The sequence below is a fragment of the Seriola aureovittata genome, chromosome 15 (assembly GCF_021018895.1).
Source record: "Seriola aureovittata isolate HTS-2021-v1 ecotype China chromosome 15, ASM2101889v1, whole genome shotgun sequence".
NCBI classification, from domain to species: Eukaryota; Metazoa; Chordata; class Actinopteri; order Carangiformes; family Carangidae; genus Seriola; species Seriola aureovittata.
The window spans coordinates 25,374,700-25,395,452 of NC_079378.1; the positions used below are offsets into that span (position 1 = coordinate 25,374,700).

At 41.9% G+C, this 20,753-nt stretch overlaps 1 protein-coding gene across 2 annotated transcripts in view; it reads left to right on the forward strand.

Annotated features, from left to right (window-relative positions):
* Positions 1 to 17,693, forward strand: part of LOC130182082 (roundabout homolog 2-like) — an 80,341-nt gene extending 62,648 nt beyond the window's left edge. The window contains exons 16-28 of one of the 2 annotated variants that reach the window (XM_056396652.1): positions 971 to 1,095; positions 1,201 to 1,372; positions 2,604 to 2,780; positions 3,870 to 3,896; positions 4,068 to 4,107; positions 5,703 to 5,830; positions 6,472 to 6,744; positions 7,610 to 7,772; positions 8,119 to 8,376; positions 9,173 to 9,381; positions 11,733 to 11,894; positions 12,034 to 12,288; positions 13,696 to 17,693. In XM_056396652.1, coding sequence (XP_056252627.1) covers positions 971 to 1,095; positions 1,201 to 1,372; positions 2,604 to 2,780; positions 3,870 to 3,896; positions 4,068 to 4,107; positions 5,703 to 5,830; positions 6,472 to 6,744; positions 7,610 to 7,772; positions 8,119 to 8,376; positions 9,173 to 9,381; positions 11,733 to 11,894; positions 12,034 to 12,288; positions 13,696 to 13,697 — 1,991 coding nt within the window. In that variant the 3' untranslated portion in view covers positions 13,698 to 17,693. Of the gene's footprint in view, positions 1 to 970; positions 1,096 to 1,200; positions 1,373 to 2,603; positions 2,781 to 3,869; positions 3,897 to 4,067; positions 4,108 to 5,702; positions 5,831 to 6,471; positions 6,745 to 7,609; positions 7,773 to 8,118; positions 8,377 to 9,172; positions 9,382 to 11,732; positions 11,895 to 12,033; positions 12,309 to 13,695 lie in introns of those variants that run through there. The other variant, XM_056396651.1, reaches the window with a different exon arrangement.
* The last annotated feature ends 3,060 nt before the right edge of the window (positions 17,694 to 20,753 follow it).

Below are 20,753 nucleotides of genomic sequence, written 5' to 3' on the forward strand. Positions count from 1 at the left end.
GACAACCCTCATCGCCCACCTGCTCTGGCTTTTCTGCATTCCTGTGGCATCCATTGCCTTGCTTACATGGATCCACTGCAGATAACATTATTATTTCGCAGCCCCTTAATTGGATTCAGAGTGGTTATTTCATCCACTCAGTCAGAGCATAATGATAGTTTTAATGGGAATCATGAGAAACTATGTGCCCAGAGCGGTTGTGCAGTCCATTCAGCGAGGGATGATGATTTGCTCAGTTGCATAGATACGGTGTTTGCCTCCTGCTGCCTGCAGTCTCTTTAAATCTCTGATCTGTCCGCGCAGGTTATCAGGCCAGTTTGGTACATTTTTAAAAATGACCCATTCCAGTGGGAGTTTGAATTTGGCACCATGGGGCCCAGCCCTACACTCCTGTCGACAGACCATCTCTAAACACTCATTATAGGACATCACAGGAGACTGACCATTTTCATCTCAACAAGATATGCAAAATTGAATACAGCTACTTCAGAAGCATTTACAATGGTGGTAATCCATTATGGAGGTGATGTTAGTTAGTGGGCACAGCCATTTTTTTCTTGACAGAGGAAAATTCCACTCATTTCTAAACTTTCTGCTTGGAATGTTTATCATTTGTGCAATTAGTAAAGTGCAATTTGGACCTCAAATGCTTGGTGTGTCTTACGTATGATGCCAGTTGTATAATGCTATCTTAAATTCAGTATAATGGAAGCATTTTGCATTTTTTCAATCCCAGTTGTGCAAAAAAACTCTTACCATTAAGAAACGAAATTGAGATGGAGTGCTCTGGTAGCCTTCTGCCACGCTGGCTTAGAAAATACCTTGTTGTATGGTTGGCTGTATGAATATGAATTGAGGTAGTGGGTGAGACAAATCCTTCTTTGACACACACCCTGGCACACCCTTATCTGTTAAATCATTTTATTTTTATTTTTTCTTATGTATATCCTGTGTTTCTGTAACCCATCAGCACCCAGTGCGCCTCCGCAGCAAGTGACAGTGTTGACGGTGGGGAGCCATAACAGCACGTCCATCAGTGTGTCATGGGACCCTCCTCCCTCCGACCAACAGAACGGCATCATCCAGGAGTACAAGGTAGAATCAAACTCTGTGCCTGTTACACTATACCAACCTGAATGTTTTAGTAATGTACTGCATCACCTTCCAATGAATTCTGTCTGGCATGTCTGTCTTTGTCAGATCTGGTGTTTGGCCAACGAAACGCGGTTTCATGTCAATAAGTCTGTGGATGCAACCATCCGTTCAGTGGTTGTCGGGGGTCTGCAGACTGGAGTGCAGTACCGCGTGGAGGTGGCTGCGGGCACCAGCGCAGGGGTGGGGGTCAAGAGCAAACCCCAGCTCATCATGTTGGGTAATCCACACACACACACACGCACACACACACACACACACACACACACACACACACACACTGAACTTGGAGTCAAATGAAATGACCTCATAATGGGGACCTAGGTCTCCATCACAGATTGGGGGTCTGGAAAAATGATTTATCAATTTATCGCACTTGAAGAAAGAAGATTGCACTTTACGACGCAGACGTCTACTGAGAAATCAATAGCAGTTCATTGAGTGCTGAGTCCGGTAACACAGTGCCAAGTACTGTTAGCCATATCAATAATCCTCTTCAATATGTGGGCAGCTGGTGCTAACAAAGTAGGCAGTGTTTTTGTAGGAGCTTATCAGCCTATCACATCTTATCAAATAACTAAAGGATGCCTGGAGTGTATAAGCCCAGAATCAATATGGGAGCCCAGGCCAGATGCTCTTCATCTATGACTTTTGACTGATAATAACACCCTTAACACACAGAGAAAGGGAAACACAGGCATGTGGACTGAAGCTTAATGATGGGGGGAGTTTCCTGCTGGAGACTGTGAATCTAATTTCACAGCACAGTAGCCGCAACAGAAAATCAAACTCTGTCAGAGCTGCTCTGTCAATCTCGTGTCTTGCAGCTCAAGTTGATAAGTGCACTGCTGAATTGATTAACTCTGCCGACATATTGGATGCACTGATGCTGTTTTTTTTTTTTTTTTTTTACCACAGTTGCCCTGTGTGTTGTTTTTTATTTATTCATGGTCTCATCTTTTGGCTGTTCCTCTGGTCCATGTGGCCTGATGTTTGATACAGAGCATTTCATGCTTTATGTTTTTATTGTAAAGCCCACAGCTGTGAATCAACAAGAAGAAATAATACTAATAATGATATCAATACACACAATTAGACAAACTATTGATTATATTTTATTTTTGTCAGTTTCATTTACATTGTCCTCTTCATATGTATTTATGTATTTATTGGTAACATTTGAGACGTGCCTTATTGCCCTGCTGAGGACCACAATGTGAAAGTGATGTTTTGTCTTTATATCATTTTTATATGAAATGATTTTTATACACAGTGGGTACTGTAATACAACCATTTGTTCTTTCATATGTAGTTAAATTGACATTAAACCATTCATTTGTTTCCTTCCTGTGTGTGTGTGTGTGTGTGTGTGTGTGTGTGTGTGTGTGTGTGTGTGTGTGTGTGTGTGTGTGTTTGTGTGTGTGATGTGTGTGTTTGTGCGGTGCCCCCAGGTGCAGAACTGAGGGACGTAATGACGGGATCAGAGGGCAACAATAGCATCTCAGACGTAGTGAAGCAGCCGGCCTTCATTGCTGGTTTGGGGGGGGCCTGCTGGATTGTCCTCATGGGCTTCAGTGCCTGGCTTTACTGGAGGAGAAAAAAGAGGAAGGGACTCAGCAACTATGCAGGTAAAAAATCAATTTACATGGTTCCTCATCAACACAGAATCTCAAAGCACAGTAGGTCTGGTTCCAGTGAAAGCTGATGTCATCACAGATGTCACTCCATTTGAGCTGGCTAAAATGCAGAACAAAGGAAATATTCGGCACAGATGGAAATAGGCCCTATTTACTTTAATTCTCTGTGCACTGATGTGCATCAACTGTGCTGAGTTCCATCAGCGCCGCACCTCAACACCCTAATACATTCATGTGAGATAAGTAATTTAACATCCCCTTCCATTATCAGACCATAGCTGGTGTTGTTTGCACATTAACATGAGGTGTCTCTAGGTTTAGGTATGAAATATTCTTTTATCCCTCCATGAGTCAAGCATATAGCTGTGTGCCATTATTATAATGTGTACAGCAGCTTCCATGGTGGAGACTTGGGGAGAGAGAGCTGTGATTTCCTAATTCAACTGGGATTTACATGATTGAGCTGCTTCTCTGATCCTTTCTCTCAAAACAAACTGAGGAGTTTAATTCCAAAACATCACAATTCCATGTTAGTAAAAAAAAACCCCTTTTTTAAATGTATTATTATTATTATTATTATTATTATTATTTGTATTTTTACATAAATTGAAATGTCCTTTCTCTTTTTCTAAGAAATAAATATAAGCTATAAAATGATGATGACGATGATGATGATGACGATGATGATGATGATGATGATGATGATGATGATGATGAAGATGAAGAAGATGAAGATGAAGTTGCCCCAGGGCAAAGGGGTCAACGGTGTCACCTTCATTTGAACTTTACCCCTCAGGTCATTCAGTGTAATTTCCAAAAGATGCTGGAATGCAGTGGTTTGATGCATTACCTCCCCACGTTCCATCAAGACCTGACCAGTGCTGACATTCAGTGCTGATAGATGAGCAAACAAAGCAGAAATGAAAGGACTTCATCCATATTTTCACACCTGATTTCATGCTTTATTTTTTTATTTTTTGTTTTTGATCAAGAGAATATGGATGCATCTTTTTACTTGTGATTCATGACACGTTATCTACCCTTTGATAAGAACACTTTCCCTGTCTGTTTGAATTGCAGTTCAGTCCTTCACCTTTACTCGTGCAGGTAAGTCTTTACATTGTGCATTATGCTTTAAAATATCACAGTAATTATCTGCCCACAGTCTGACAGTAATAATGTATCAGTCATTCAAAGTGATGGTGGTGGTGCACAATTTTTAGACAAAATAATTGAAGTTTCATTCGTTTTCTCTGTCCTCCCTCTTTTCTCTACCAGTTACGTTCCAAAGAGACCGAGGCCTGATCAGAAATGGAAGGTGAGAATTTAAATTAACTTATAAAATCCAAGAAACCCTACAGCTAAAGCTTTCCCTCTGATATTTTAGTGCCACGGTGCCGAGCTCAGCCTGCCTTCGTTCTCAACGACAACAGCCCATTGTAATACCTGAAATGAAGAGTTCTTCCATGATGAATAGAATTTGCATAGATGTTCCAGTGTTCCCCTTGCTTACTCATATCAGTCTATGATCTGCACTGATGTACACTTGATGAAATCATTAATCACTCCTTTGAAGTGAGTGCTACCAATTAATGCAGGTGGCCGCGGTTTTATTCACTGGCTCTATCTCAGTTCATTTGAGGTGGTTGGCAGAATGAGAGGTCGTGGGAGGAGGGGAGAGGTGATGAATGTGCTGTTTAAAAAGCTTGGCATACATTACGCCATCAGGGGTCGTATGTGCGGATGCAGAAACAAAGCGTTGGACCTTGAGACTCGGCTCGGTGCCCATGAGAGTCTCCCTCCTGCTCGAAAGGCCCACAGTGAAGCTTGCCTTTGCATCCACTGAATATCAAAGTGCATTGAAACCATAAGAAAAAGAGCATTTGATTTGCAGAAAGTGAAAGAATGGCGGTCCTCTTCTTCTTCTTCATTTTTATTCCTCCCTGTTCCCTCTTTCCTTTTTGTCACACGTTAGCAAGCAGATAAGCCCAGAGCAAGAACAAATGTTGCAAATTATGGACTAAAAATAAACAGTTTCTTGCCCTTTTTTACGTGCATGAGTGTGTTTCTCCACACTGAATATGCACATATGTGTCATCGTGCCGGTCCTAGCATGTGTTTCTAAGTAAGTGGATGTAAATGTATGTATGTGCGTGTGTATTTTAAAAGGGAAATTATTGACATAATTGTTTGAACACCTTTGAGCCATCACCAAGTCAGCTGTGAACAATTCCCCTGGTACTTGACAAATCAGGCTCAGTGGAAAATTCACTGTGTGGCTGCACATTAAGCAAACATATGCAAACCGGATGCACGAGGCATGTGAGTGTTTTGCCATTTTTATAGCAGCTGATACAATGTGGTTGTAAACTGTGGTTCTTTTTCTCCCTGAATTGCTGCCCACAACTTTCCTACCTTGAAGTCAAATCCTGTATTCATGACTGTTGTATTTCACTAAGACAAAATGACACGGTAGCTTTCCTAAACCACCTAATGGGCTTTTGCTGTCTCTGTTGCTATGGAGACAGTGCACCAGTGTAGCTGATCTGCCAGAGGCTGCCCATGATTCTCAATTTAAAATGTAAATTTCTGTTGTGCTAAGGCTCTAAAGTGGATTTAGTGTGTATTTAGGCCTGCCTTGTCTCTCCAGGGAGAGTTAGGGGTGGTGGAGTTAAGGGGAGGCAGAAGTCTGATTTATAGACTTGCCATTTTATGTCTCTCTGTTGTTTATTGTTGCTTGTGCATTGGGCTGTTCCACAGGCGAGAATATGCTGAATGAGTTTTCACATCAATTTGTTGTTGATGCAGCAGGAAGAAAATGAGCAATACTGTTAAGGTGCAGGCTGGATATTTAACTATGTCACCACTTCCCGCTCTCGTCTCTTTGTCTCTCTACAAACATCCTCTCAACAGCCGCCCGGGGCTGTTGAAAACAGGTGACCCAGGCCTCCCCTGGCTGGCTGATTCGTGGCCCTCCACGAGCCTCCCGGCTAACAGAGACTTAGGAAGTCCGAAGGGTGGCAACAACTTTGGCCGAGGAGGTAAGAAACAACAACAGGAGAAAAGAGTTTTAGCAGTGCCTGGTCGGACAGTTTTGATGTTCATCCTCTGAGAAGCACAGTGACAGGACATCACACTTAAGCACGCACACACAAACAAACACACGCACCCAAATTAAAAGCGCCTTTGAGGGCCACACTTTACTAATTTGATTTGACAGGCCTGATATTTGGCTTAAAAATATGGTGTTTGCATATATTTTTTGCCTGTCATTCTTTCTCATGCTCTGCCATCGTACATTTTTCAAGGTTGTGTGAGGTTGATGGTCCAAGTATATGTTTTGCATTGTGTATTTGCATGTTTGCATGTTCGCTAGGCTCACTGGTATCATGGTGAGCTGCAGGCTTCATGTGTGCAAGACAGAAGAGCTGAAGGTTAGCGCTGTTTGAGTGTCCCTCTTGTGAGCACTCCACTGGGCTCCCACAGCTTGTTGCATGCTAATTATGGTTGTAGATAATCACTTTCATTCATATCAAGTCCATTTGAGACCTGTATTTAACTAATCCAGAGTGCCAGAACAGCAGGGAGTGTTAATGACCTTAAAGATCGTTAACTTCATGTCAACTTATCTCTCCATGATCCCTTTCCCTCCTCGCTCTGTCACCCTCCTCCTTTGTCTCAGATGTTTTACCGTCGGCAGCGGTGGAGAAGACGGGCACCATGCTGTCTGATGGTGCCATCTATAGCAGTATTGACTTCATGGGGAAAGCAGGCTACAGCAGCCCAGCACGAGGCACTCAGCCCACCCCCTACGCCACCACTCAGATACTCCAGTCCAACAGTTTCCACGAGCTGGCTGTGGACAGGCCAGATCCCCGCTGGAAGGCTTCTCTCCAAGCCCAGCAGGAAATAGCAAACCTGGGCTACTCGCTAACTGACAGACGCCCTGGCAGTGGTAAGAGAATATGTAATGAGAAATGTGCAAGACAGAGCCCATTGTTGTTTTGTTTTTTTTTGTGCAGTCTTTGCACTCTTGTGTATGTATGTTGGGACTCTGAGGACTGCAGTCGTGTTTGAATGCCCAGTAAAAGCAACATTTTTGCAGTAAAACGACAGGTAATAGGTTTTTTTTTTTTTCAGTGAAATGACTATGAGGCAGTTGGCAAACTAAACCAGGGAAAGAGCAAAATGGAAAGGATTTTATTTACATATTATATTTACATAATGACTGAAAATGGACCCTTAGGATAATGTTCTTAATTACTCTTCTGTCTTCATCACAATTCTACCCTGGGAGCTTATCTAGCCCAGAAATGTCACACAATCATGACGCTTTTCTTTGGGTTAACTTGATTAGTGGTGGCGGAAAATCCCTCAGTTATTTATGCAACATATATACACTTAGTAAAGTCACGGAGGCATTTTCTGTCTGTACTTTTGTGGTTTCGCACAATAGGCTGTGTGCTCATCTAAATGTCAGGCTTTCCAGAGATAACGTAGAGCAAGTGGGGAATCTGTGTGGAAGCAACTTAAAGTGGAACATTTAGAAAATGTCGTAATGCGCTGTCAGCACAGAAAAAAGAAGAAATAATGAACTGTGGGTGGGAGACAGGTTTGAAAAAGTTCAGATAGCAGAGGAAGATATAAGATAGCTTTCAAGTCAGTGCAGTATGTGTGTGTGTGTGTGTGTGTGTGTGTGTGTGTGTGTGTGTGTGTTAGCGTGTGAGAACTCAGTGTGGAATAATATTTGTGGGTAGAGTGCGCAGTGATTTCTTAGTGTTGTGTAGAGAAGGCTAAACCTCCTCTCCACCTCCCCTCAGGTGCAAAGGTTGGGAAGAAAAAGAAGGTGAAGGGTGGAACGAAGACCTCTAAATCAAATGGGACATGTTGGGCTAACATACCCCTGCCTCCACCACCCATGCACCCACTCCCTGGTACAGAGGTTGACCTTGACCGTTACCCCCAGGAAAACCACGGAGGAGGGTAAGATACATTCATATCTCATCAATCTCTGCCCCGCGACACACAGACAGAGGAAACACATGCAAACACAGAGGTCACAATATGCTGCACCTGTGGCCAAGTGTGTGTGGTTTCATCAGAGAGTTCAGACAAGAGCTTCACACAGATCACACAGTGTTTAAATAGACCTCTAGCTGTGTATTTCCCTAACAAAAACAGCTTTGTATTAAGCTGTTTTACACACTTACCTGCAAATGGAAGAAAGTACTTTGTTTGATTTGTGACGACTGTTAGTGGTCATCGTATTTTTTCTGGAATCAAATCCTTATACATATTTCCTGTGTGTGGGATTTTGTCCTCATGCCAGATATGACAGCAACAGCTGGGCACCACCCATGTCTGTCCAGACCTACCACCACCAGAATTTGGACAATGAGGTAGAGGACGAGAGAGGTCCCACTCCTCCCCTGAGAGGAAGATCATCCTCTCCGGCAGCAGCTCCCTTCAGCCAGCCCTCATCCTCCTCTCTCAGCTCTGCCCACCACGAGGAAATGCAGTCCATTCTGCAGGCCCACTTGGATGAGCTGACCAGAGCTTACCAATATGAGGTGGCCAAGCAGGCATGGTAAGGATCTTTTAAAGCTTCAGTTGACTGCATCTCGAGAACATCTTCATTCTATAATTTTATGTATTTTCTGGTAAAAAAAAAAAAAAACAAACCTGTGTGTGTGTGTGTGATTTGAAAGCTTTAAATTGTGTGTGTGCATCGCAATTTTGTTCAAATACGTTTGCTTCACACAAAAGGAGAGATACCTATAATTTTATTCATTTTATTCAGTTGATAGTTTGGGTTTTGCATATCAATGGCCGACGTGCGTGCGTCTTGTAATTCTGGTATTTACTTGTGTCAGCTGGAACCTGTTTCTTGCGACCGATAAAAACAAGCTCTACATTGATTACACCTTTGATGGAGCATTGGAAAACTTGACAAGTCAGTGGCGACATGTGTTGGAGGGTAATGACTGGGTTTAGTCTAACATGCTGTTCTGACATCAGTAAATAGAGTTGGTAATTATGCATGCATCTCCTCTATGGTGGGATGTGAGCCATCGTGGGGGACAGCTGTGGAGGAGATAACAGGCATGTTGGTGACAGCCCTGCCCATCCAGATATCCCTTATCCAGTCCAATTACAACTCCATTGTGTTAGCATAACACACACCAGTGCTGAGAAAGTAATCAGTGAAACCACTGCAGGCATTCATAATATCTGCACATTGCATCTCTGCCTTTCTGAATACGCCGTGATTATGTCCTGGAACTTGTTTTGCTGTATTTTTGCTCATTATCTTACCTCGATTTCTTTTTTTTTTTAAATATGTTTTGGTCATTAATATACAGTATTTCCAAACAATTAATTAGGCACATGAAGAGCAGTCCAAACGTAACCAAGACCCCCATCCCTCCAATGGACTTCATGTCCAGCACACTGGGCTCTGATCTGGGAGCCACTCTCCTTTCTGAAGACGACGAGGATGAGGAGGAGGATGAAAGATACGCTGTGGTGTCAAAGAATTTGTGTGGCTTTGAATACACTCCTGGTCACAGCGTGGATAACCTTGAAAGCTCAGGTACGTTTGACACATAAAACTAATTTTACTGAATTCTCTGCTGAAGAGCAGCAGGTCATTGATAGTAAGAAGGCAGACTCACAACTAACTGGCCTCATCATCTCCTCATTTCCTCTGCACATGAAGACTTTGGCCAGTGCAGCTGCAGACGGATGAATAATAATGTTAATCACACATGGGCATGCATAAATATATGGTGTATGAATATATGCCAACAACAATTTCAACATTACAACACATGTATTAGCACGGTATAAAAATATGAAAATGTTATAGATGACAGAAGAATGAGTAAATATTTAAAGGAGCTATTTGTAAGTTTTGCTATCGCTACATAGCTAACATTAGCATTAACAGCTGTTTCCTTACCAGAAGAAAAGTTGTGAGTTCAGCATCAAACTTCATTCTTTTACTCACCACCCAGATAGCAAAATAAAACTTCTACCTCAACATCTGCCCGTCGGCCCAAGTCTGGCCCATATACTTCCACATCTGAGCATATTCCAGCTGTTACCCTCTGGTATTGTCTTACAGCCGCAAGATTTTCTGTGTGCACCAGAGTTGGTCCAGATGTGGAAGTAGCATCTCACAATCATGCTGTTTATGGGTCAGATTCAGGACATGGAACCGGGCGTATACTGGGCCAGAAACAAAAGCATCTGGCCCAATTATGGGCCAGATTTTCTGGGCAAGAGCTGTCTCCAGAGGTGGAGAGCAACACCAATGTTACCTCGTTTCTATCATCATGGTAACCAGCGACAACCGACCCTCCTCGCTGTAGCCTCCAGCCTGCCCTGAAGATGTAGCTGCTCAGAGGACGTATTATAACCTCCTGTATTACACACACAACGATGGCTGAAGCTCTTGTCAAACAACATTCACCACTTCCTGCTCCCTGCAAGAAACCACGCTCAGCAGCAGAGAAAACGTACAAATGTTATCCAGTTTTTAATCAATGGCATTTGATTAATTCATATTAAAGTGACACTACATTTAAGATAATGGCTATTTGTTTCATAAACGTCAAGGTAGTAGAGGCACACGGGTCTGGTTTTCCAAACAATGTTTAACCACAATCTTTCACATTGACAATGAAAGTTCAATAACGTCATATTTTAACATAATGTAGGGTTTTGCAGAATTGCCCGATATCAACATTTGGTCTGCCAGTAGGGTTTGGGCCACTGAGGCAGAAAACAGTCAGTGCAGTCTGTTGGCTGGCTGAACTATCACCTATGGACACGCTGCATAGCACAAAGACCAAAGCATGCAATAGCCAATTCAATTACACACATACAAGCACGCACACACACCCTAATCTAGTGCTTGTACTTCAGCATTTTACATAGCAGAGCAGGAACACGTGTATGGAGCCGACAGGGACAGTGATTGACACTCAAAGTTGAAACAGAAATAATAGTTGGCGTCAAGTAAAACAGTTTTATGGGCTTACAAATTCAAATTATTCAGATATCCTAATGTAAATCAAGGATGCCCTTTTTCACTCTCTTTCAAAGGGATATTCAGACACTCTCTTCAAAGTTACATCAAAACCACAACATATAATCTTTTAACAACTTTAGCAGGGCTGTACTTAAAAGTCACATGTCTAACATTTAAAATTTGATGCATTTATAAATAGGGTCTGTCTGAAAACGTTTCTTTAGAGGAATAACTTCAAAGTTTCTCCCACAGGGACACAACTGTACCATTTTTAGACGCCATTGTTTGATAGGTTAAGGGATTGACTTGTGCATTGTGCATGTGTTTTCAACACTTTTAATAACCCACTGCAGGTCAGTGTGACTAAAAATATTTACCAACATTAGCAATGCAAACATTTTACCGCCTCGTGTTTAGCTGTCACACGTTGTAAGTCACTGCATTAGAAATGCGTTCAGGGAAATTGAGGAAATAGCTTCAGTCCACTGAATCAAAGCATGAACAAAGCCAGTGTGGTGGCAGCATTTCCACAGGGGGTGCCATGTTGCAGTTGTGGCTTATTGATTTAAATGGCATGTTTGTTTATACATCTGTTGATGGTGTCTGATTCAAATAAAACATTTATCTTCTTTTCTAGGTTTTGAACTTTAAAGATCTAGTTGCTTACAAGAAAGTGGTTCTTACAGCTGACTGATTAAAGCATTCAGTAGTCTTTATTTCTTTAGTATGTTAATGACAGGTTTGACACAACATATCTTTGTTGATTTCTACATCTGACACATCTGGTTGATTGCTTTGTACATCCACATCACACTTCAGTGTCTGGCTCCATCCACTGTCTGTGAGCCAAAAGCTTGCCCAGGCAATCTTTATCTTCATTAACTCTCTGTTGCTGCTGCTCATCGTAGGTAAAACCTCCCAGCAGTGTCGCTCCGACAGCTCGGGCATGGCAGACCACGGTGCACAGGGCACACATAGCCTTGGCCACAGGAGGGCACCACATACTGGCCTCAAGCCTCAGACGGATAAGGTTGGGACTCTGCCCAGGGGAAGAGACACCAACACAGACAGTAAGTTAAGTCTTTCACACTCTCAGCCATTCTTTGTCAGAGAATCTTCAATTAGAGTAAATCCAACCAGAAGGGCCTATATCATGATGCCTCATTTGTGTCCTTTGCCAAATACCCTTATCTACCATCCACTCAACAGCCCACACACCGGCCATGAAGTCCCTGCACAGCGTGGGCTCCCGCATGCACAGCTCGTGGGCAGCTGCAGGCTCAGACCCCTCTGAGGAGTGCATGGTGACCGTGTCGACGCTGGAGCGGCAGCATATGGCTTCCTGGAGCGGCACAACAACATCCAACAGGGCCACCCTGAGTAGGGGTTCCCACAAGAGACCTGGCACAGATCCCTCCCACAACGGGCATCCTCCCACAAACAGCACAGAGAAGAGGGAACACTGTGAGTGTCTATCCTCATGAGGACGAATCCGTGTGCACATTAGTCAGAGTGGATACAACCTGATGCAAGCAAGCATCTGCAGAGAGCAATAATGTGCAGATTTACTGAAACCTTATTTACATTTTTATTAACCCTTTCTATAGTTCTATTCTGATATAAACTGGATATATGTATATATATATAAATATAACACAGAAGTTATAATTATAGACCATATAAAGATCTCATTTTTATTCAATTCAAAACCAGGATACAGAGTGGAACTTCACTTGTGTGTCATTTGGGGCTGTCACTTAAAAAGAAGATCAGACAAATCAGTTTTGTTTCTTTTAGTGAGTTGAGACCAAAATACAGTTATTTGTGCATATCTGAAGATAAAAGCACTGTAATGACAGGGCATGAAAATGAAAAGGACAATCAAAAAAGAAAGCTCCATTATTCCTTTTAGAAGGGAAGTTAGAATTTGAGAACTGTGCTGCTGTTACAGATAAATTTCAGTCTTAATTTTAGATTTGGGGGGAAACGTTGACTGGGTGATCTGGCCAAACATTTATCACAATATAAATTCTCATATTATTTGATATCAGTTATTATTAAGCGTTTTAAATTGCCTATTTTTAATAAGAGCAGTAGAAAAGTAGAAAACCACTGCATGCGTCAGGTTAGCGTAGGGTCTCTCCATCGTGGTGTTGATGTTGGTCGTGACTGATGACATGGTGATAAAGTGTCGTCTGTTGTCTCTGCAACTGAACAACTCACCTGGTAAACGATTGGCTGTTTGTCACTTGTAGCACGACCCATTATCATTATTAGCGACATGATTGGCTGTTTATGAGCCAGGGAGGGAGTGAGCTCGGGAATTTGTTCATGCAACTATGATGCTATCGGACTTTCTGTTGAGCTGTCTTCTTATTGGTTTGGATGAAGTGTCTATCGTTGGTACATATCACTGTCATATTATCAGCCAGGCCTGTGCATGAGCTTCATGCCACTTTACCATATGATACAATATGATACAATATGACGATATGAGAAGATGAATCGTTTCAAAAGTTGGTTCCTGAGTCCGACCAAAAGTAAACACCTTCGCCTGGAACGGTCACCATTGCTAACTGCTTGGAGCTCCCTAACTACCCGGAGACACACCAGAATTTTCCTTTAATTAACGGCGGAAAGACAATCACAACTAAAAAACAGGAAATACAAAGCAGCTACACTACTGTCCCAGTTTCGATGTATGGATTTGATAAAGTTTTTATCCATATTATCTTCTTGTATCTCATCAGTTTCTAGCTTGAGTCCCGGCTAAGACACATCCTGGCAGAGTAAAATGAAGATGCAGAGAGTGAAGTATTCAGTGTCATCCAGACTTTACATTGTTGCTCTTGCTGTGTTCCTGTCTTTCAGAGTCTTTGTGAAGCATCGTTCCCTGCAGTTGCTGCCTGTCCCAGGACACCTTGTTTATAAGCGCTATGAGATTTTCTCTCTGCGAGTGACACAGAATGATGTTGGGAAGATGGAGAGGAGACAGAATGAAGACAAAGACACAGAGTACGAAATAAAATGCAGAGCTGTAAATGTCATGTACAGACACAGACACCAGTCTCACATTGTTTTTTTTTTCATCCCCTCTTCTCTAAAAGAGTAAACAGTATGTTAAATGTCCGCTTCTATTTTCTGTCACATGGTGTACAACAGTTCACACAGTGGTGATGAAGAAGAAAATCACAGAATGACTAAAATGAAAAAGGACTTGCATAATTTGTAAATATATTTTTTAATGTTTTTCTCTTTATTTTGCTTTGCTATGCAAGCCAAACCTAATGTCGTCTCTTTGTGTTTTATTACTGTGAATCATTTTTCATTAATGCTCAAACTGTTAGCTTATTTTGATGAAGCTACTGTATCGTTGTACTTTGCACAGAGCGTTTTGGTGAAAATAAGCACAAACCCATTGTCAGCTGAGCTGAGGAGAAGAATCATAATGGCAAAGAGGGATGTCTATGTTAAACAGAACCTAAACAGAAGATATATACTTGGCTGTGCTGTAATTGTTTTGAGAAATACTCATATATGGAGAGGTACAGTTGAGGGCAAACCTTTGCATCGCCTTACTTTGAAAAGACAAAAAGAGTTAAACAAAGAAATTTGTTTTCATCAACACCATATGTAACGCATGTTCAGTCGGCACAAATATTCCTTCATCCTCAAAAATAACAAAAATGTTCAAAGAGTGTAAAGAAGAATGTGAAAGTGAAATAATGAAAATGATATCAGTCCAAAAGCTTTGCATCCCCCTTTATGAAATGTTCTCCAACACTTTGTATGTCCTCCCTCTGCCTTTACAACCTCCTCCAACCTCTTTGGATCCTGTCTGAGCAGCTCCTGTGTCCTCTCAGGTGTTTAATTCCAGCCATCATGGCATATCTGTTCCAAGTCTAGCAGATTGCTTGGTTGCTGCCATGTACGGCCTTCTTCAAATCCATAGGTGTTCTATTATATTCAAGTCTGGACACTGGGAAGGCCGCGGCAAAACTCTCACCTTAATCTTCTTAAACCATTCCTGGGTCGACTTTGCTCCGTGCTTCGGATCATCTCTTCATTTTTAGCTTTTTGACTGATGGGAGGAGGCTTCGCTTTAAAATCTGTTTATATTGGCCTGCATTCATTCTTCCTCCACTTTATGCAGAGCTCCAGTGCTTCATGCAGCCATACACCCAGTTACCCATACAGCTGTTTTGTTTTTTTCGCCACACCTACCCGTTCAAGTTATGACCAAATAGTTCGACTCTGGTCTCCTCAGACCACATAATCCTGTTCCACAACTGATATCACGTATTGTTCTTTGTCATGCACTCCTTGGTCGTGTGTCCACGTTTCTTCCATTTCTGGATTATGGTGTTCACAGTTGGTACTGGTATCTGAAAAACGCTTTCAAATATGAAAGTATACCAGTTTCATTTTGAGGTCTTCAGACTGCAGCTGTTTCCTATTGGACATCCACCCACTTGCAAATATAAAACACAAGCCTAATTGAACACACTTGTTGCCACTCATCAAGATTTAAGTGGTGACAATGTTTTTTAAAGACCAGACACATGATTAAAATGAATTACCTAGAGGATTTATCAAAGGGGATGTAAACTTTTGAGCTTGGTATTTGAAAAGAATTTGGACTTGGACTTGATATTTCACCCAGGGTTTAAGGGGGATGCAAACTTTTGCACTCAACTGTACAAGGAAAAAACACAGGTATATACTTGGAAATAATATGCCAAAATAACTAACTGTGTTTCATACTTGTTTCTGGGAGTCGTATTATGCGTTATACTAACAATGATTCTTAGCAAATGATTACCAGAAGATTTTTATGGTAACAAAGCAACACATCAGTTGTGATATCCAAAGCAAAGACATAGGAAAATAGGTATGTGTCACTTCTCTGCCATTCCCCAAAAGAGTATGTTAATAATATATATATTTGTTTCTTTTCCAATTACACACAGTGACATGGTGATAGTGCAATATTAAAGGACAATATGATAGTAAAAGGAGATATCAAGATGAAAGTGAGGTGTTGGAAGCCACAGGACACGTGTTATCTTAGAGGAGCAGAGACAGATGCATTAAAATGTCCTGAACTCACCTGAAGACAAATAAGATGCAAGATATAATGACGACTATATCTGATGTTAAACATCAAAGAAATTATACTAGATTTGTTGTTATGTACCACACTGGAGTAACACTATCATCTTACAAAGATCTATAGACATGAAAGACTGCCAAATTTAAAGAGGAAAAGTTTTCAAATGTAGCCAATTAGCCAATTTTTCCTGCCAATGAGATTCACGATGAAATGTCTTTACACTTGTTTGGATGGTTCTGTTCTGATCATTGTTCTGGGAATGGCTCTCCCTTTGACAAATCTTTACCTGCCAGATTGGTTTGCCCTCAGGAATCCACAGCCACATACAGTAGGGCCGTTTTTCAATACTTTGATGCAAAATAAAATGTGTATGTGAAAATGAAAATGAACTGGATTTCTCCCCCTAGTGCCTGTGAGTCTGACACACTCTTTGCATTTATCCTGCAAGGTTTAGATTGGAGAATGTGGGTTTTTTTTAATTTATATCTCATTTACAGCCAGCTGCAAATATTTTCTGGTGTGAAATGATATACTATATTGTTTCCTGTGCTTCCATTCAAACCATGCAGGGATTTTATAAATCATCAGACCTGAGGATTGATTTAAAAATCTGGCTCACAAAGGAGCTAAGAAGGTCAGTGAAGGAATATTTGGGCTGGACTGTTCTGGCTTTATTGGTCCAATGTGATACTAGACCCAGAAGACAGTCCATGGCATCTTTCAAATACAATTAATAATCCATATGTTTTACTAATGTTTTAGTTTTAGCTGCTTCAGTTACATTTAAGAGATGCTCCCACATCGTCACATTATAAAGAGCAAGCTTTGAATTTCATATTGCGCGACCTTCCTATACATGTGAGAATGATGGGAAAGAAACTATTTTGTCTTAATCGTAGCCTGAACTTTGTCTGGCATGGATTCTTTCATGGATTCAAATTCAACTTTATTGCATCACCGTTATCTCTGGAACACATGACAGCTCCGTGGAGATAACTGCTAATGCTAGCACGGATCAGGACAGTTCTGGGGAGGATAGCTTTAGGTGATGATGCAATTGGTGCTGTGCACTGTGTGGGACAGCCTGTCAATATTTGTATCTGGAGACAGGTAGACAGGGATTAGGATTGTCTGCAGATGTGCAGACAAGGAGCACAATGTGCAATCCACCATGTAAGCTGTAAATCCAACTGGTCGGGTTTCCAGAGGGACAGAAAAATTATGGTATGTAGTCAATTCTATACTCACTTTAACACAATTTGATGGCACTATTACAGGGGACCTCCCCCACCCCCACCCTACACAATCCCAGCACCAAGTCTTATACAGGCTCCTCCTAATTTACTCTGCTTGTAGTACAAGTGAATTTAATGGAAGAACAGAAATACAAAGCTGAGCCTACAGAGCCCAATTACAAGGTTTCGCCTGCAATCAGAGCTGCAGTTGTGTCTTGTAAAGACGCAGCTCATTGTACTGGGCATAGAATGGTGTAGTAACTTCATGGGGTGTTGTGGTTTTGGTGAAATGAGAAATCAGCTCACTGTAACAAATTTGTTGCTGAAATACTTTTTGAGTCCTCAAGAGAACAATTTGGCCTCAAACTGCTTCACTTCTTTTTACACAGCTACAAGCAGCTGGAAGATACTTGTAATGCAGGAATGTTTTCTACAGAAATCACTCTCAGTGATGTCAAGACAGCACATTCAGTCAGTCAGTGATTTTAAAAGAAACAAAAATAAACACCAATGAGCATTCATTTTATGATAATGTGATTCTAATTTTTGAAAACAGATGTCTGTTTGATTTGCGTCATTATTAGTCAGGAATCAGCAGGTTAAAAATTGAAGGTGTTAATATTTAATGAAGTCCTTGGAGGTTTGGAGGATTGGAATCCACTGCATGGTATGTTTGTGTGTGTTTGTTAGCTTTTCGGTCTCAATGTAAAATTCATGCAGAAAAAGACCTGGGGTGAAGAGCAGGAGCAGGAGCAGGGGCAGGAGCAGGAGCAGGAGCAGGGGCAGGAGCAGGGGCAGGAGCAGGGGCAGGAGCAGGAGCAGGAGCAGGGGCAGGAGCAGGGGCAGGAGCAGGAGCAGGAGCAGGAGCAGGGGCAGGAGCAGGGGCAGGAGCAGGAGCAGGAGCAGGAGCAGGAGCAGGGGCAGGAGCAGGAGCAGGGGCAGGGGCAGGAGCAGGAGCAGGAGCAGGAGCAAGGGCAGGGGCAGGAGCAGGAGCAGGAGCAGGAGCAGGAGCAGGAGCAAGGGCAGGGGCAGGAGCAGGAGCAGGAGCAGGAGCAGGAGCAGGAGCAGGGGCAGGAGCAGGAGCCGGGGCAGGAGCAGGAGCAGGAGCAGGAGCAGGAGCAGGAGCAGGGGCAGGGGCAGGAGCAGGGGCAGGAGCAGGAGCAGGAGCAGGAGCAGGAGCAGGGGCAGGAGCAGGAGCAGGGGCAGGGGCAGGAGCAGGGGCAGTAGCAGGAGCAGGAGCAGGAGCGCTCTGGAACTGGAGCGAAAAGACAGTTTCACCTTTGAGGATGTTTTGCAGATTTGCCAGGTTGAGTGTTTTATTATAACCCACAATCATAACTAAGGATAGAATAAGTGTTGAATTGTGTCCCGTACACTTCTGAGGCAGATAACACAAATAACAAAATCACATTGTCCATCCAAAGAAATTGGGAACACTCCCTTCAAACACAGTGTTTTATCATTGTACAGTTGACAGTATTAAAATTAGTAATTTGAACAAAATCAGTCATCAGAGGAGGGGCTCTCTGATTATGGATACAAATGAATAAATAAATAAAATAATACTTTGTGGGCAAATCACCCTCTTATCTAAGAGAACATGAATGAAAATGAATAACAATGATGTTAACAAAATCATCTTCACACAGCCAATAAACCAGACAGTTGACATATCTATTGAAGATATATCAAAACAATTATTAGTAAATGTGATATTCATATCTACAGTGCTTACACATACAGAATGTCAGAGTAATACATTTACACTGTAGACAGTGTGATTAGAGATATTTCACTATATGAGGTTCATGCTAGAGACCAAGCTGCTTTCAACATACTGCATTTTGTTTTGCCTTTTAATATTGTACATAAAGAGCAGACTTTATATTCAGTATACAGTCAGCTGCTATATAATAATAGCTGCTATATGAACTGCTGTAATACCCTACTCACTAAATATTCATTATGGCTGCTTTAATGGAGGAAGGAGGAGAGCCATTCACTCTGTGTTTTTTTAGATCTCTTTGCTGCATTAATACTGCCTTGCCTGAAATTTTCCCAACATGTGGTGGACAACCTTTTCACTATGATTATGTGTAACCTTGCCTTGAAAGGCTGATTTGTGACTCATGACATTTGGCTAATGGCTAATTGCAACATTGAAATGGTGTGGTGGTTTACGTGCACCCCACCTGAGACTGCAGGTCCCGCTCTGTGGCTCAGCTACCCTGAGGGTAAGCTAAAGGCCAGTGGTCTCCTGGCCTTTAACTCCCTGTGTGACCAATTTATTTTCATCTTTTTCACCCTAATGGTTCATCTGCTTCTTTTATGTTGCCACTTGACATTGTACCACTGACATGAAGCAGTGAGGCCTCTCCTGGAGGTCTCTTATAAAGGGCCTTTAGGTAAATACAGAAAAGACATTTATATGCTGATGTTAATCTTTATCTACACCCGCTGTAGCTGACTCCTAGATCCAGACTCCAGGTTTCAGCTGAGACAGGTGCTGCTGCTTAATCCCAGAAGCGAAACCAACCGTAGTTACTGGAAACTCCAGTAAAAAGAGAGTCGCCTTTCTGGTTATGACAGCCTGTCTGCACTATTGCCTAAATAGTTTTCAACAGTTTTATTATGGAAATCTCACTGAGCCAATACAAGAGCCCTGGAGCCAATCAGAGAACAATCCCAAGCTCAAACAACAGCCACTGCATTTACTACCCAGTAAAAAAACGTCTCAAATTTAATTCAAATTCAGATTAATCTTAGACGTGTTTTACTTATTACTTCACTTGATGTTTAAACTTGACTGAGCAGAATGATGTGCAGTATGTACAGACACTACGCTGTAAAGTTCCTGTGCTCGCCATGAATCTGAGTTTAAGACGTATGAGCAGGGTTTTGTTGCATCACAGCAGAGTGTGGAAACCAATCATAGTCCAAAATATGCAATTTACTCACAAGTATGATCTGAAAATGTCCAGTGCTCAAAGGCGTAGGAGGCATTTGAAAAATACTTGTATATTGATATATTCAGGATTTTTGAATGAGCTAACTGAACTTTGTAGAAAATCACATCAGTCAAAATGCAAAGCAGAATCTTTTTATTAGTCTTAAAACATGGAGTGTATCTTTGGGGGTGGTGAAAACTTGTCATATTTATGACAAAGACAAACCACTCGCTGAAGATGATGGTGGTGGATATTATTGGCTTTAACTGACACAACCAGTATGTTATCCTTATTCTTCAACTTCAAAATGCACCTTTACTTTCAGCAAATCTTAAAACATTTTTCTTCAGCCTTGTTTCTTTCATGTCTTAATTTCAATCTTAATGACTCACTGTGAGTATGTGTGTTTGCTGTAAAGGTTGCCTCCTCTCTCCTCATGCCAACCGAAGCCCTGGCTTCGTCCTCTTTGTCTTGCGTGCACCTTTTGACATCTGCCATAGTAAGTTCTCTCCTGGCATCACGGGACACATCCTCCCCTGGTTTGCAGTCAACGTTTACAGTGACAGACAGTGATTTATCTCCATGAATTTACCATTGCTGCAGTGAGCTCCACCTCATCACCACATTCATTAT